The 17,950-nt window shown below is 40.3% G+C and overlaps 1 protein-coding gene across 5 annotated transcripts in view; it reads left to right on the forward strand.

Annotated features, from left to right (window-relative positions):
- kcnh1b (potassium voltage-gated channel, subfamily H (eag-related), member 1b) overlaps positions 1-17,950 on the forward strand; it is a 126,308-nt gene extending 108,358 nt beyond the window's left edge. For 3 of the 5 annotated variants that reach the window (XM_079593077.1, XM_079593076.1, XM_079593075.1), the window contains exon 12: positions 12,653-14,549. In XM_079593077.1, coding sequence (XP_079449203.1) covers positions 12,653-13,498 — 846 coding nt within the window. In that variant the 3' untranslated portion in view covers positions 13,499-14,549. Of the gene's footprint in view, positions 1-5,194; positions 5,257-12,652; positions 14,550-17,921 lie in introns of those variants that run through there. The other 2 variants (XM_079593079.1, XM_079593078.1) reach the window with 2 other exon arrangements.

Below are 17,950 nucleotides of genomic sequence, written 5' to 3' on the forward strand. Positions count from 1 at the left end.
GTGTCTAGGCGCGGGTCCTCCATCTGATCTGGACACGGGCCGGATCCGGCTGACTACATCATGTGTTGTGGTCGTGTCTAGAGCAGGTCCTCCATCTGATCTGGATACGGCCCGGATCCGGCTGACTACATCATGTGTTGTGGTCATGTCTAGAGCAGGTCCTCCATCTGATCTGGATACGGCCCGGATCCGGCTGACTACATCATGTGTTGTGGTCGTGTCTAGGCGCAGGTCCTCCATCTGATCTGGATACGGGCCGGATCCGGCTGACTACATAATGCGTTGTGGTCGTGTCTAGGCGCGGGTCCTCCATCTGATCTGGATACGGCCCGCATCTGGCTGACTACATCATGTGTTGTGGTCGTGTCTAGGCGCGGGTCCTCCATCTGATCTGGATACGGGCCGGATCCGGCTGACTACATAATGCGTTGTGGTCGTGTCTAGGCGCGGGTCCTCCATCTGATCTGGATACGGCCCGGATCCGGCTGACTACATCATGTGTTTTTGTCGTGTCTAGGCGCGGGTCCTCCATCTGATCTGGACACGGGCCGGATCCGGCTGACTACATCATGTGTTGTGGTCGTGTCTAGAGCAGGTCCTCCATCTGATCTGGATACGCCCCGGATCCGGCTGACTACATCATGTGTTGTGGTCGTGTCTAGAGCAGGTCCTCCATCTGATCTGGATATGGCCCGGATCCGGCTGACTACATCATGTGTTGTGGTCATGTCTAGAGCAGGTCCTCCATCTGATCTGGATCTGGCCCGGATCCGGCTGACTACATCATGTGTTGTGGTCGTGTCTAGAGCAGGTCCTCCATCTGATCTGGATCTGGCCCGGATCCGGCTGACTACATCATGTGTTGTGGTCATGTCTAGGCGCGGGTCCTCCATCTGATCTGGACACGGGCCGGATCCGGCTGACTACATAATGTGTTGTGGTCGTGTCTAGAGCAGGTCCTCCATCTGATCTGGATACGGCCCGGATCCGGCTGACTACATCATGTGTTGTGGTCGTGTCTAGGTGCAGGTCCTCCATCTGATCTGGACACGGGCCGGATCCGGCTGACTACATCATGTGTTGTGGTCGTGTCTAGGCGCAGGTCCTCCATCTGATCTGGATACGGGCCTGATCCAGCTGACTACATCATGTGTTGTGGTCGTGTCTAGAGCAGGTCCTCCATCTGATCTGGATACGGCCTGGATCCGGCTGACTACATCATGTGTTGTGGTCGTGTCTAGAGCAGGTCCTCCATCTGATCTGGATACGGCCCGGATCCGGCTGAGTACATCATGTGTTGTGGTCGTGTCTAGAGCAGGTCCTTCATCTGATCTGGATACGGCCCGGATCCGGCTGACTACATCATGTGTTGTGGTCGTGTCTAGAGCAGGTCCTCCATCTAATCTGGATACGGCCCGGATCCAGCTGACTACATCATGTGTTGTGGTCGTGTCTAGAGCAGGTCCTCCATCTGATCTGGATACGGCCCGGATCCGGCTGACTACATCATGTGTTGTGGTCGTGTCTAGAGCAGGTCCTCCATCTGATCTGGATACGGCCCGGATCCAGCTGACTACATCATGTGTTGTGGTCGTGTCTAGAGCAGGTCCTCCATCTGATCTGGATACGGCCCGGATCCGGCTGACTACATCATGTGTTGTGGTCGTGTCTAGGTGCAGGTCCTCCATCTGATCTGGATATGGCCCGGATCCGGCTGACTACATCATGTGTTGTGGTCGTGTCTAGGCGCAGGTCCTCCATCTGATCTGGATACGGGCCTGATCCAGCTGACTACATCATGTGTTGTGGTCGTGTCTAGAGCAGGTCCTCCATCTGATCTGGATACGGCCTGGATCCGGCTGACTACATCATGTGTTGTGGTCGTGTCTAGAGCAGGTCCTCCATCTGATCTGGATACGGCCCGGATCCGGCTGAGTACATCATGTGTTGTGGTCGTGTCTAGAGCAGGTCCTTCATCTGATCTGGATACGGCCCGGATCCGGCTGACTACATCATGTGTTGTGGTCGTGTCTAGAGCAGGTCCTCCATCTGATCTGGATACGGCCCGGATCCAGCTGACTACATCATGTGTTGTGGTCGTGTCTAGAGCAGGTCCTCCATCTGATCTGGATACGGCCCGGATCCGGCTGACTACATCATGTGTTGTGGTCGTGTCTAGAGCAGGTCCTCCATCTGATCTGGATACGGCCCGGATCCGGCTGAGTACATCATGTGTTGTGGTCGTGTCTAGAGCAGGTCCTCCATCTGATCTGGATACGGCCCGGATCCGGCTGACTACATCATGTGTTGTGGTCGTGTCTAGAGCAGGTCCTCCATCTGATCTGGATACGGCCCGGATCCGGCTGACTACATCATGTGTTGTGGTCGTGTCTAGAGCAGGTCCTCCATCTGATCTGGATACGGCCGGGATCCGGCTGACTACATCATGTGTTGTGGTCGTGTCTAGGCGCAGGTCCTCCATCTGATCTGTATACGGCCCGGATCCGGCTGACTACATCATGTGTTTTTGTCGTGTCTAGGCGCAGGTCCTCCATCTGATCTGTATACGGCCCGGATCCGGCTGACTACATCATGTGTTTTTGTCGTGTCTAGGCGCAGGTCCTCCATCTGATCTGGATACGGCCCGGATCCGGCTGACTACATCATGTGTTGTGGTCGTGTCTAGAGCAGGTCCTCCATCTGATCTGGATACGGCCGGGATCCGGCTGACTACATCATGTGTTGTGGTCGTGTCTAGAGCAGGTCCTCCATCTGATCTGTATACGGCCCGGATCCGGCTGACTACATCATGTGTTGTGGTCGTGTCTAGAGCAGGTCCTCCATCTGATCTGGATACGGCCCGGATCCGGCTGACTACATAATGCGTTGTGGTCGTGTCTAGGCGTACATTTTTTTACTGTAAAGCTGCTTTGAAACAATCTATATTGTTAAAAGCACTATATAAATGAAGGTGACTTGACTGATCTGTCTGTCTGATAGGTAGTTTCAGATCATCTTAGAAAACAATTTCTAAACTGTAGCTTTATGTGGTGGTGGTGGTGGTGGTGGTGGTGTGTGTGTGTGTGTGTGTGTGTGTGTGTGTGTGTGTGTGTGTGTGTGCGTGTGTGTGTGCGCGTGTGTGTGTGGGGGGGGAGGGGGAGGGGGCAGTTTGAATAGTGTTAAAAAATCACCTGTTGTCAGTATGTAACGACAGTAAGTTTTCCATTAGGGTGAATTATAACCTTTAATACCAGAGCATCCTGACAGTGACATGTTGGGCCGCTTGAAGCTCTCCGTCACCGGTCAGTGGTATTGATTGTGTTCTGGGATGGACAGATCTGTCTCCTTCAGTGTCCTCTGGATGAGATCTGTGCGCTGGATGCTGGTATTGACCAACAGCTGCTTATCAAACTGTCTGCTGTTTATTCAGACAAATCTCTCTTGCATTTCACCTTCCTTCAAGCTTTACTCATTTCCCATTTCTCTTTTATCATTTTCACAACATATCTCCTTTTATTTCTGCATTTGTTTAAGCAGCCAGACTTTTCACGATCTTCACTGGTATTACGGTTCTATCCACCACTGACTCATTCCTATCTGTCTCTACAAGTGTGATTTTCTGTATATGATAATCATGCCTTAAAACTGGACATCAGGGTCTTCATTTTTTCGTGATACATTGTTTTCTGAAGTCCCCGTTGATTTAGGTCACATCCAGGGAAAGTATCTAGTCCCACAAAAAGTGCTGAATGATGTTGAAACAGTTCAGGCGAGTGGCTGCTTGTGAAATATTATATTACAGACGCATGTTCACCTTGTGAAATGATCCTGCTGTTAGGCAAGGTTTGGAAATATCTCTAGCATGTAATTTTATGATAAATGACACTTAATGAGTATATGTCCAGCAATTTACTTCACTTTCATCACATAAAGGTCAAAGAGACCGTCTACAGCAGTATTTCCTTCACCATTATTTATAAAAGAGTTCATATTTCATATTTCTAAAGCGTTGTATTTACTTGCTGCATGCAAATACATTCAGCATGATCAGTGTAGTCTGATTCAGGGACAAATTCTTTTTTTAATGATTTGCTCAAAAGACTCACAAGTGATCATTTTGAATCAGTCAAATAAAGACATTTGTTCAAAAAGAAAATATAGCTTATGTCTGTGCAGTTTACACTGTTTTCTAAGTGAAACCATTATTTCATGATAAATGACATATCCTATATTATCACATGACCTCATGATGCTACATGTGGATAATAGGTAATAAATTATACTTCTAGTTCATTGATTATCTGCATTGCATCAGTAAACACATAATATTTGCATGTTATGCAGAGTTTCCAAATGCCTTTTATTACAACAGGGTTTTGTTGCAGTAGTGAATATTTTAATTTAGAAATTATAACTATTTAATTACATAAGAAAAGACTGAATAACGGACTTAGATGTCACTTCAGAGCCGAGCAGTGATTTCTGAGATGTTGGGGTAATTCATCTTTGAGACATGCAGTTGTTTCCTCTCACCTCTATGCTAATAACAGACATTGGAATCCAATTTTAAAGTCATGTGACTCTATTGATCATCATGAGCAGTAAATTGTCTCTAGTCACCTTCATTGGAGCGAGTAAATGAAGATGCAAATGTGTTTTAAAGCGCGCGGATGACATACAGTAACAGCCGGATATGTTTCTAGACTCAATCATCTAAAAGAGTCTCTTTAAAGAGTCAACACCCTCTTGCAATGTCTTACAGAAATAGTTCAGCCAAAATGTAAAACATTCAGTCATCATTTACTCGCATTCATGTCTTTTAAAGCCACATGAAAAAGTGAATTTCATATAATGCACACGCTATATTATTTGTTCTCTATAAATAAACATAAACGTAGATGTATTTTAGCCAGGAAAAGTATAAATATATTTGAAGGAAATAGCTTTATGATAATAAAGATAATTTTGTTCTTGTTGATGTTAAAAGTTTCTGATTTAGATTTGGCTTCTGTATAGTGACGTGTATTTGTCTTGGCCGTGCAGCAATGAAGCATGTTATGTTTTTCTATTTTATTTTAAACTAGAGTTATTCTCCACAGCTGGCTCTACATTAGGAAAAGCATGTTCATTGTTGTTTTCAGACTTGGGCAATAAACTATGAACCTCTCTAACCTCCAAAACCCATTATCTTCAGCTTTGACAGGACAAATGCAGAAAAATGACACTCGTGAATATTGTCCGCCTGCAGTCCAGTGCATCTCACAGTCATCCGTCTGACCTGAGAGAAAATCCATTTATTTTTGCACTTTACAATGCATCTAAATGGCTTCATCAGAAAGCAGATCCATGTGACCGGGTAAGAAAACTGAGTCCTGCTGAGTCAGTCTGTGCACAGGAATGAATTAATGAACTGACATCATTAACACATTAGGACAGCTTCCGCATGCATGAACATTTTGCTTGTAATTAGGTTAGCAAAAAAAGTTTGCCGGTTCTAAACACCTTGTGCTTCATTTTCATCTGTTTTACTTTTAAATAAAACAGATGAAGTAAAAGTAGTAAAGTAGAACCATTTAAAGTAGAACCATTTAATCTCCGACTAAACACGCTATATTATGCATGCCAGACAAGTAATTTCAATGTCACTTTAAAGAAACGCTCATGCCTATACGGATTAAACACGTATATTCATCCCGTCACCTTTCTCACAGATTCACGTTTTTAAAGTTTACACGGGGATGATAACGGTATCGCTTTCAAAACCCGTTTAAAAAACTTGCACTTTGAAACCTATTTCAAAGTTTGCGTTCTCAGGCCACCAAACGCTGTTTACGTGTAAATAAATGGCCAGAACATATTAACCCTTGTGCATTGTTCAAATTCCCATCCTTTCGTTATGTTCGTGGCTGAAAACAGCCACTACTTTAAACTGCTGTAAAAATTGAGCTGTAAAAATTGATCAGATAAATATTTTTTTGCCATTTTTTTTGCATAAATCTATTAATCAACATCAGTCCTGTTCAAAACTACTAAATGTTTAAAAAAAAATCAAGATTTTAACTCTTTAATTGCCAAATTCATAAATTATGTCACTGATTTGGGAGGGGAAAAAACACAAAATTACTTATTTTCAATATAAAATGTGATTGTGGACTGGATTTTTTTTTACCTTTTATCACAGTCTTAGACATGTCAAAGATTAGAAACAACATTGGTTTTGATGCATTGTTAGTTTTTGTGCAGCATCAGATTTTAACTTTTTCTCCCTCATTTACTGTTCGTGGCTGTTTTTGCCCCATTGACTTCCATTATAACCAAATTTTTTGATTGCAAAGCCATGACACCATAAAATCATGCATTTTTGATTGTTGGTGGTTTTCCCTGTTAGGGAGAGGTAAAATTTGTAATTTTTACTGTTGATAACCAGGTGGCACCATTAACCCTTTATATAGGCCTGTGCAAAAAAAAGCTTAGTTTCTGGCTTTTACATGGAGTCATATGGAGTATAATAGCATAATAAAGTGTGTGTGTGTGTGTGTGTGTGTGTGTGTGTGTGTGTGTGTGTGTGTGTGTGTGTGTGTGTGTGTGTGTGTGTGTGTGTGTGTGTGTGTGTGTGTGTGTGTGTGTGTGTGTGTGTGTGTGTGTGTGTGTGTGTGTGTGTGTGTGTGTGTGTGTGTGTGTGTGTGTGTGTGTGTGTGTGTGTGTGTGTGTGTGTGTGTGTGTGTGTGTGTGTGTGTGTGTGTGTGTGTGTGTGTGTGTGTGTGTGTGTGTGTGTGTGTGTGTGTGTGTGTGTGTGTGTGTGTGTGTGTGTGTGTGTGTGTGTGTGTGTGTGTGTGTGTGTGTGTGTGTGTGTGTGTGTGTGTGTGTGTGTGTGTGTGTGTGTGTGTGTGTGTGTGTGTGTGTGTGAGAGAGAGAGAGAGAGAACTCACCTTGATGCGTCTGAGAAAATCAAAATATGCACCTCAGCTCTCAGAACTACATGGAGTAAACAAAAACAAAGTAAGTGTATTTATGCATCTGCCTTTTGATAATGAGAAATGCAGACTAAACAAAAACTAAGCAAGTGGATTTGAACACTTGCATGCAAGCCTGCTGGTCATTTGATGGTGAGAAGAGCAGGCAACATGAGAAAGGGCTTGACTTGTAGTGAAGTTCTAGAGATGATCATGCAGCCTGACCCCTCCAGCGAGCGGCAGGATGTATTGTCTTCTCCCTCTGACACCACAGACTCAGGAGAGGCAGATCCTGATTTGGATGTGGCACCCTCATCATCCTCTCTAGCTTCCACTGAAGGCGAGGAGGATTCGGAGGATCCTGGGTCTGGGTGGATTGGGAGAAACGGCGAAGTGTGGTTTTCCACCAACGCAGAGACAACTCCCTTTCTTCAGCCTGCCAGAGGCATGACTTCATGGCCGACGCGCTATGCCATCGCAAGGGTCCAGAACATCGTTTCTGTGTTCAATCTGTTTTTTACGGGCGCCGCACAATGAGAAACTGGACCGGGGTGGACTCCACAGATCTCCGTGTATACATGGGGCTACGGATTTTGGCCGGCGTCTACAGGTCCAGAGGGGAGTCCACACGTTGCCTGTGGGATGATCGCAGTGGTCGTGCGATTTTTAGAGCCACCATGTCCCTCTCAAGATTCAAGAAATCAGCAGAGCTCTGCGTTTTGGAGGTTGGTCATGCTGACAATGAGGTCAATCATCTCGTCGGCCCTGGAGTCGACTCTGGCAGGCTGAAGAAAGGGAGTTGTCTCTGCGTTGGTGGAAAACCACACTTCGCCGTTTCTCCCAATCCACCCAGACCCAGGATCCTCCGAATCCTCCTCGCCTTCAGTGGAAGCTAGAGAGGATGATGAGGGTGCCACATCCAAATCAGGATCTGCCTCTCCTGAGTCTGTGGTGTCAGAGGGAGAAGACAATACATCCTGCCGCTCGCTGGAGGGGTCAGGCTGCATGATCATCTCTAGAACTTCACTACAAGTCAAGCCCTTTCTCATGTTGCCTGCTCTTCTCACCATCAAATGACCAGCAGGCTTGCATGCAAGTGTTCAAATCCACTTGCTTAGTTTTTGTTTAGTCTGCATTTCTCATTATCAAAAGGCAGATGCATAAATACACTTACTTTGTTTTTGTTTACTCCATGTAATGAGCCGAGGTGCATATTTAGATTTTCTCAGACGCATCAAGGTGAGTTCTCTCTCTCTCTCTCTCTCTCACACACACACACACACACACACACACGCACACACACGCACACACACACACACACACACACACACACACACACTTTATTATGCTATTATACTCCATATGACTCCATGTAAAAGCCAGAAACTAAGCTTTTTTTTGCACAGGCCTATATAAAGGGTTAATGGTGCCACCTGGTTATCAACAGTAAAAATTACAAATTTTACCTCTTCCTAACAGGGAAAACCACCAACAATCAAAAATGCATGATTATATGGTGTCATGGCTTTGCAATCAAAAAATGTGGTTATAATGGAAGTCAATGGGGCAAAAACAGCCACGAACAGTAAATGAGGGAGAAAAAGTTAAAATCTGATGCTGCACAAAAACTAACAATGCATCAAAACCAATGTTGTTTCTAATCTTTGACATGTCCAAGACTGTGATAAAAGGTAAAAAAAAATCCAGTCCACAATCACATTTTATATTGAAAATAAGTAATTTTGTGTTTTTTCCCCTCCCAAATCAGTGTCATAATTTATGAATTTGGCAATTAAAGAGTTAAAATCTTGATTTTTTTAAAAACATTTAGTAGTTTTGAACAGGACTGATGTTGATTAATAGATTTATGCAAAAAAAATGGCAAAAAAATATTTATCTGATCAATTTTTACAGCAGTTTAAAGTAGTGGCTGTTTTCAGCCACGAACATAACGAAAGGGTAGTGAATTTGCCCAGAGTGTACTGTTAAGTTTTTGAAAATTTTCAAAGCATTTTCCTAAAATATGTGTAAAAATAAGCTTTGTCACCAAAAATCATTCCATTTGCTGAAACACGGAAAAAGTTATGGCCAAAATAAGACTCAAAAATACCCCATAGTGGCTGAAAACAGCCCCAACAGCACATAAGGGTTAAAGTTTAATGTTTTCAGTTAAAACAGTGTCATATACTGTAAGCGGACCCTAAGTTAGTTGATAACTAATGATGTTTACAACGGAAATGAATCAATCAAAAAGTTACTTAAACTGGACAATGACTTTCTTCCAGATCTGCTGTACAGCCAAAACAAATCTTGGCTGCATTATTTTCCTGTTATCACTGTAAAGCCGTTTTAAAACAATCTGTATTGTAAAAAAGCGCTATATTCAGTAAATGAAGGTGACTTGACTTGACTCCAAATCCTTTAGTAATCAATCTAATCTAAACAAGACTAACTAGACTTAATACCTTAATAGTCTTCTCCCCAAACTGTGAAAATCAACTACATTAGAAGCAGGAATAATCTAACAATAATCGGATACAAAAATAACGGAGGAATACTATTAATTGCGAACTACTGCCGTAAAAGGACATCTCATGAATCTTATCACATCACATTTATGAGTTAACCGTTATAAGAAGGTAGCAATAACACAGGGATCTTGCTTTCATTCCGCCTCCAGGTTCATTCATAATTAAGTAAAAACACGTGAGATCATTCTCCCAGGGTATGGAAAGCTGTTGTCCACCATTTTGCATAAACACAGCATGAAATATCTCCAGGATATTATAGTCCTCGGCCACTTTCATGTTGACTTGGAAAATTACCATCTCTTTTAAAAGCTGAAGGCACATTGCAGACCCAGATAAATTTGTCTTGGATGTAGACTGAGATGTGATACCCTCCGTGTTTGAAGAAGGACACAGAGGTTTCGCCAAGTAAGACATGATTCTGGATCAGCATCTTTTGTTGGTCCCGGAACAACATTTTTGTCCCAATTGGTGGTTCCCATTGGGGAGTTGGCACCTGCTGGTGGGTGTGTTTTTTTCTTTGGTTCTGGGGTGAAAATGTGACCTTGAGTTTTGTGAGATTCAACCATAGACATCATGATAAGATCAACTAACCATTTTAAACATTGCCGCTTACTCACGTCGCAAGTAACATGTACCAGACTTCCACTGAAGGCGAGCCAAGCAAGTTCAGTTTTATTTATAAACCGTGATGGGAGCTTTCGAAACCTGCTTCATGAAGCTCCGAAACCTTTACGAATCTTTTGTTTCGAATCAGTGGTTCGAAGCGGGTTTCAAACTGCCAAAGTCACGGGATTTCAGTAAATGAGGCTTCGTTATGTTATAACGGTTTCAAAACGTTTAGAAATTTGTGAACTGTGAACCCATGAATCATGCAGATTCACTGAGATCGCCCCCCAGTGGTGAACCATTGAACAAGTGTCTATTTCTAGCCTATTTATATTAAGTGTCTAAGTGTCTATTTCCTGATCTCTGATGAGTTTTATACATTTGTAGACGTTTTAATGAGGCATTTATATAATTAAAAGGAATAATAGTAGTTATTAGTCTGTTTCGCTGACCCATCCATAGCCCTGAAAATGTATAAAAGAATACATATTATACAGACACTTCATATTTATTGGTATTAGATTAGTTAATTGCACTTGTTAGATTATTCTTTCAATAAAACATGTGCAATGGGTTTGTAAAACCTGTTTTATGCATGTTTGGCCTGAGTTTTTGTTGGATTTACACAGCTTTGACCGCTTCAAAACAGTGAAGCACTTTGCAAAGCAATTGGTTCAATTGACCGTTCGCAAAGACTCGCCCCCTTTAGTTACTGTTGCTATGTCCGACAAGACACGCCTCTCTCTCACACACACCATGTTCTCACGCAGTGAAAAACACATCGCAGAGCAAAGAAACTGACAGACACAGACCAGGTATGATAGACTCTGATATGAAACAAAGTCTTTACTTTCAAATTTGGTCATTTTTTTAAAGAAATTTAAACAATAAATACAGTTTTGTGGCTCTTTAATGTGTCTGACAGATCTTTGTAGAGCCTCAGTTAAAGCTGCTCGTGAACCGATCATCTCTTCCTTCTAGTTCATTTATAGCATCAAATAAACATGAATGAACATCAGAAGGAATGTTGTTTAAAAGACGTCAGTAAACTGCGTTTTTCAAGTTCAAATCCTCCAACCTTAATCTACTAACTCTCCTGACTGCTTTGTCGGACAAAAATGGCAGATTCAACGGAAGGCGGATTATGATTGGTCAGATTGCCTGTCAATCAAACTCCATGCGAAGGGGCAATTGATTCAAAGCTTTGAAAAGCTTAGTTTCTCCCATCGCTAATAAACAGAATAACAAAACTAGAACATGGCATGGACATGAGAACTTGAACTTGATCATATAGACCTGGCTTGAACTTGCCCAGACTTGACAAACTCACCAACAGCAGGATACACAACAAAGTAAACATGGCAAACATGAGGGCTTAAATACAAGGACAAGGTAACAACACAACCAATGACAAAGTGGAACTGATGAACATTAACCAATGAAAAAACAGAACTGACATCAATATAACCAGACAATGAACCAATGAGAAGATTGCACATGGACTAAAGATGAACAGGGAATCACAAACCTAAAACAAAACCTAAACAGACATGACAAAATCACAGATGTTTCATTATCATAGTAGTTGTTCTACCAGGGAACATGGACAATAACTTTATTCTAGAGCTGCTGTAAAGCCTAAACAATCTGTTACGGTAATTTCTATTATCACCGCTTTGAAACGATCCATACTGTTAAAAGCGCTTTATAAATGTAGGTGACTTGACTTGACACGTTTGAATTTGTTTGTTGATTGCAACATAAAGGACAATAAAAATTAGCTATGCATCATTGACTCAGAAATGTTCACAGCCCCTGGTCACTGTGTGCTTTCATTGCATCTATCTGGACTCCTGACGCTTGAGCACCTCGAACGATGAGAAGCGAGTCACATGCTTCATTTTAAAGTGTTTGCTAGAAGGGTTAGTCACTCCTATTTTTAGCTTCATGGTACATCAAAATAAGACATTTAATTTCTGAACTACCTCAATACGTACAACAACCAGCACAATAAAATGTTGCCAGATTCACATTCATCTGTGTTGGATAAAACTAAATGCAACTTAATATCATTGTGCAGAATTATTGCCACAAGTGTTTTCCAGCCTGGATTGGATAAATCAGTAGATCATTTTAAATCCGTTTAATCTGAAATCAATATCTTTTATCCCCATAATTATTTAAGTTGCGAGATTCTGTGTAATAAGTGGTATGACTGTATACCATGTCACTTAAATGTCCGTCTAGTTATAACTTGCCGCGCTAGCAACTGCTCACTCCGCGGAAAGCTTTGCGTTTAAAGACCTAATAAAATATTTAGACTCAGATTAATATTTTGTATCTAATTATTTACTTACAAGGCAAGTAGCCGTGTAATAAGCGGGATAATGTACATCCAGCCGGTTGTTATCTCAGAATAAACCCCTTCAGGCTCCGCTTCGTGTCGGGTCCTCATCACCCTGTTTATTCTGAGATGATAACCGGCTGGATGCACATTATCCCTTACTAATAAACTGTGTTCATTCTTATGTATACATGTGCTCTCTTGTTTGAATCATATAGATCGTCTTCCGTAAAATAAGTGACGTCAAACGGGAGGAAGAGGAGATGTTGCGAAGGAAGAATGAAGCCCCTCTGAATCTACCTCCAGATCACCCTGTGCGGCGTCTCTTCCAGCGGTTCCGGCAGCAGAGAGAGGCCCGTCTGGCGGCGGAGCGAGCAAGTCAAGGAGAACCGGATCTCGAGAAAGGCAGAGCAGAGACCATGGTGCTCGAGATCACGTCACCAACCAGCGTCATCACGGTCACTGAAAGTCCAGCCACTCCGGTTACATCTTCCCCCACCTCATCATCCTCATCATGTCGAGCAAAACTTTACGCTCCCGTGATCTCTAATGGAAACTATACAAGAAATAAATCCGCAGAACCACCCAAAAGCAAAGGCTGGGGTCGGTTTAAAGAAGCCACAGCCAAGTCTGATCTCTCCTGGAGTCCTGTGTCCAAAGCCGAGTCCATGGAGATGCTACCAGACAGGACTAAGTCTCAAAATGAACTGTCCCTCAAGAAGACGGACTCGTGCGACAGCGGCATCACCAAGAGTGACCTGCGACTCGACAACATGGGTGACGGTAGCGCTCGAACCCCTCAGGACCGGAGCCCCGTTCAGCCTGAGGGGAAAACCGTGTTCCACTCCATTCCCGAACAGAGTCTTCAGGCCTGTTTTACGGAGCTGAAGCAGGAGCTGCGAGGAGACATCAGCTCCCTCAGCAGCAGAATGAGCACACTCGAAGCACAGCTCGCAGAGATGCTCCGACTTCTCAAAGACAGAAAGACCTCAGGAACTTCAAACTTGTTTGACATATCAAGGCCGGACTCTCCAGATTCAGAAAGGGATGATATGTTCTCCTAATGTGTTTCATGTCTGATGCGATGGGCTGAAGGGAAGACGGTTTGATCCTGTTCTAGTCAAAGCCAAACTGACCTCAAGTAGTATTTTACTTTAAAGGTGAAGTATGTAAGATTTGTTAAGTTAAAATACATTCTCTTAACCCAGTTTATTGTTCACTGACCGCTATTAGTATATGCCATTCATGGGTTTCCAATAAAGTGTAAACATTTAGGCACCATTAAAGCATTGAGAGCGTCCACTCACATCTATCAATCACTTTCAGCCCAACAGCGTGTATGTAGTAACACTTGAGTCATTACTAGTTAGTTAACATGATCTTCACTTTAGAATACGGATCCAAATAATTAGTAGTTCCTATAGAGGTATGCATTAACACTTGAGTCATTACTAGTTATCATGATTCCATGCTGTAGTTACTAATGAAGAGCCAACCCGAAAGGGTAGAATCATCTAATCATTCACAGGATATATATATACACACATATTTATATATATATCTACATATGAGCAAAGAGACATACATAAAAACACTTTTGAGAGGTAGGTTAAATAATAAAATAACTGGTATTTGGATGGCTGATGACTCAGTATGTCCCAGTGCTCACCATGATGAGTCTAGTTATTCAAAGCCAGTCCAGAGGAATGCCGGAGAATCGGCCACAGGGCAAGTGTTCCAGACAAGTGCATTTATAAAAACAATTCTTAAAAATTATTTAGTTTATGAATAGTTCTCTAAAAGACAGCAGTGCATAGGCTAATTATTGACAGCTTTCCCAAATCATAAGTCTGCTACGCTATTACATATTTATAATTAGTGTACAGTATCTAGCAGTAATGTTAATCTAGTGCTAGTCATTTTTCCTGCATTAGTTATTAAGTTTTGCATGAATTGTGAATTTTTTTCATTATTTCTCTGGGAAGTATTGAAAAATAGTAGTTATTGATTAGTTATTAGTGAACTACCACTTAAATCTGTAAAAAATTCAGTAGTTCTCTGGGAAGTATTAAAAAAATAGTAGTTATTGATTAGTTAATAGTGAACTACCACTTAAATCTGTGTGCTATTAATTACTAATTCGTTAATCAGAGTTACTCATTTGTTCCTGTGTAGTTATTCATTAACGAAGGATCCGTATTTTAAAGTGTTTCCCAATATACTAGTTTATATTATGTATTAGATGTGTCCAGTGTAGACATGCATCCGGTGCAGATAGATAGGTTTATTATAGGCTTGCATTTGCTCTATAAAGAGTGTCACTCGATTGCTTACTCATGACACACAGCAACACAGCTAAAAGTATTCCTACATGTTGGACTTATACTTGAAAGTTTTAAACATGCCTTCACAAGCTCCTGTAAGGACTGTATGTGCTTTATGCTTTATTTGTGAAATCCTGCTCAGTGTCACTGGTGTCGACGAATCGAAATACTTCTCTTTTAAAGATAAAGAGTGTAATATTTCCGATTTTAAAACACTTTCTTCTTTTGTCTGAGCCATAACCGAGTGGGCAGCAATCGTCTGGTGTAATGCCACTACGGCTCAGTACTTCTGCAGTTCTGTGTGTTGGAACAAGAATTACACACTTCAACTTGAATAATCAACACATCAACATATGGATATGGATCTTACATATAATGGAATATACCATTATTTGTATGTATTTTTGTATGTATTTTAATCATTATTTGTATCTGTGAAATGTTCAACTGCCGTCTGTCTTATTCTCGCATCTGTCAAATCATACGTCATTTACATCATACTTTGTCAGTCAATCAAGAAAAATACAAAACTGATTATAATGATTTAAACAATGGCCCATTTATGAACAGAATGAGTTTCTGTGTTAAACCAGATTTTGGAGTAGAATTATTGCATTCAATTAAATGTGACAATTTCTGAAAGATTTGTTTTATGAAGCATGAATGATGATCTCTTGGTTTATGGATCGGGCCTTTGCTTTGCAACAATTCGTAAACTGTACCACCGTGTACATAGTGTTACTAAAAATCATAAACCTGGTAATTGTGTGTTTGGGACTGTATGCTTTTTCAAATTATTATTATTATTTTTTTTACTATAAAATACTATGTTGCCTGTTTATGTGATAAAATGATGTGCTCTTAATAATGTGACAACATGCAATATAGCAATACCGACTGACACAAAATAACCAAAACTCCACTGTCTGAAGTCTTGGAGGATGACAAGGTTTGCTTTTGACTCTTAACTGCTCAATAAGTCTAACTTTATATCAAAGTTATCTCAAATAAAAGAGCCAAAGGAAATAGCTAAGGGGAAATGTTATGCTAAACTTGGGAATATCAAAAAGTGTATTATGTGTCATTTTTAACAGATGCATGACGCTGGTGAATAAGCAATACTGATGACTGTAGGTTTATAAATGAGGAATATACCAGATAAATGAAGCATGAAATAAGGTTCATTTAGCATGTGCTTTGTAGCATTCTTGCCAAAACCACATTCCCTTTTCTTTTGTAAATGTCATTTCCAAGAAAGTGTAGGACAGTGGTATATCCAAACCGCTGAAGTGTTAAACTCTTGAACATTAGCACCGCGCAGCTTTAATGTTCGATTCATCGTCTATCCTGATGCAGAATGAATCGTGTACACACTGTGAAACTGAAAGACTTGATGGGACTTACTGATTGTACTTTCTTTTTTAATGTCTAAAGATTATCAGGAAAGGGTCGTGGCAAAAGTTCGAGATAATAGTTGTTTAACGTTTACGTTAGTTGTAAAAAATGCTGTATATTTATTTTTGCAAGATCAAATTTTAAAGACTAAATTAATGGAAATACTTGATTTTTAAAGTATGATGGAAAGTGTGAAAGCCATTTTGACAATTTTAATTACTGTTGTGCAACATATGATTAATAAAAAGCTTAAGTTTATTGCAGCAAAGGTTTTTTATGTACAGTCCATGCAGCAAATACAGTACATATGAGAGAATAACATGAATGTAGCATATATGACAACTTTACATGAATAGTGTTTGCATATTTTGTTTGTTGCTGTTTTTTCACTTTTGTCTGTGCACAAATGTGTATTTTTATTTTTTTAGTTTTTCATGTGAAATCACTTTTATCAGGTCATGACACAGATGTTGAATCTCATTTTCATTATCAAAAAGAAATATAAATTAAAGGAATTGTACCTGATTTTTATTATTTTTATTATGTCCTGTCTATTTATAATCGATATAAATGAATCTCATAAAATGAAGCATCTGTTTATTAAAATGTGTCATGTTTATATTAAACCATTTTATACTTTGCGTTACATATGGTCATTCATATTGTTATTGTAATATATACAGAAAATATACATCAAGAAAAACTAAAAATCATGCCAATCTTGAATAAATGTTGTCAAATAAAATTACCTTTAAATTCTAAAACTATTCTTTAAAATTCTTTAAAACTATTTCAGTGATAAGTGAAGATTATTTGATACACTACTAAAAAGTTTGTGGTTAGTAAGAATGTTTTTAAAAGAAGCCTCTTATGATCACCAAGGCTCACTGTAAAAAAAAAATCTGTTCAATTTACGGTAAAATACCAGCCGCTGTGGTTGCCAGAAATTTACAGTATAAAATACAGTAGCAACATTTTAGGTTTTACAGACTTAACTTAAAATTTACAGTAATAAACCGTATTTCATTATCTGATATAATGTTAATTTTCTGACCTATTTAAGTATTAATATCTGTTTTTTACCATTGTAATACACTGATAACCACCAATCACAACAGAGATGAGAGTCACATGATCAATCAAAGCTCATCACAAGCAGCTTTTCCACAAGAAAGTTGATGCTAGTATATAGAAGCGGCACAGTATCATTCACACACACATTAAACACCATCACGGTAACACACAATACTTTTTAAAATGCAATAAACATTCATTTAACAACATTAAATGTAACATAAAACCCTAATGTACATAACTGATTAGAAAAAAACTAAGAAACTATGAAGAAACAGTTATTTCAACAAAAATACATCAAATGTGAAGTGTCACGAAGACTAATTTATACAATGAGTTGTTCTTTTTCACTGTCAAAAACTGTAAATTTAACAGTATTTTACAGTAAAATTACATTAAATATACCATTAGATCGATCACAGTCATTTACCGTATATAGTTAGGAAACTTTCTGTTAACCAATTAACAGTTTTTCACTGTAGCATTTTAACAGTCTTTTACCGTTAAAATCATGATCATTTTTTACAGTGCTGTTTTTATTTGATCAAAAATACAGTAATACTGTAAAATATTGTATTTTTTTATATTTTCAAATGAACAGTAACTTTTGAATGTTCCACATGTCCTCCTCGAGCGGCAGTAGCTCATCCTAGCCTGTTGGATCATGCTTTTTCCTGGTGGGTTTGTTTCGCAGTAATTCCTTCAGACATTCGCAATTAAAGA

Source organism: Phoxinus phoxinus (genome assembly GCF_949152265.1).
Source record: "Phoxinus phoxinus genome assembly, chromosome: 20".
NCBI classification, from domain to species: domain Eukaryota; kingdom Metazoa; phylum Chordata; class Actinopteri; order Cypriniformes; family Leuciscidae; genus Phoxinus; species Phoxinus phoxinus.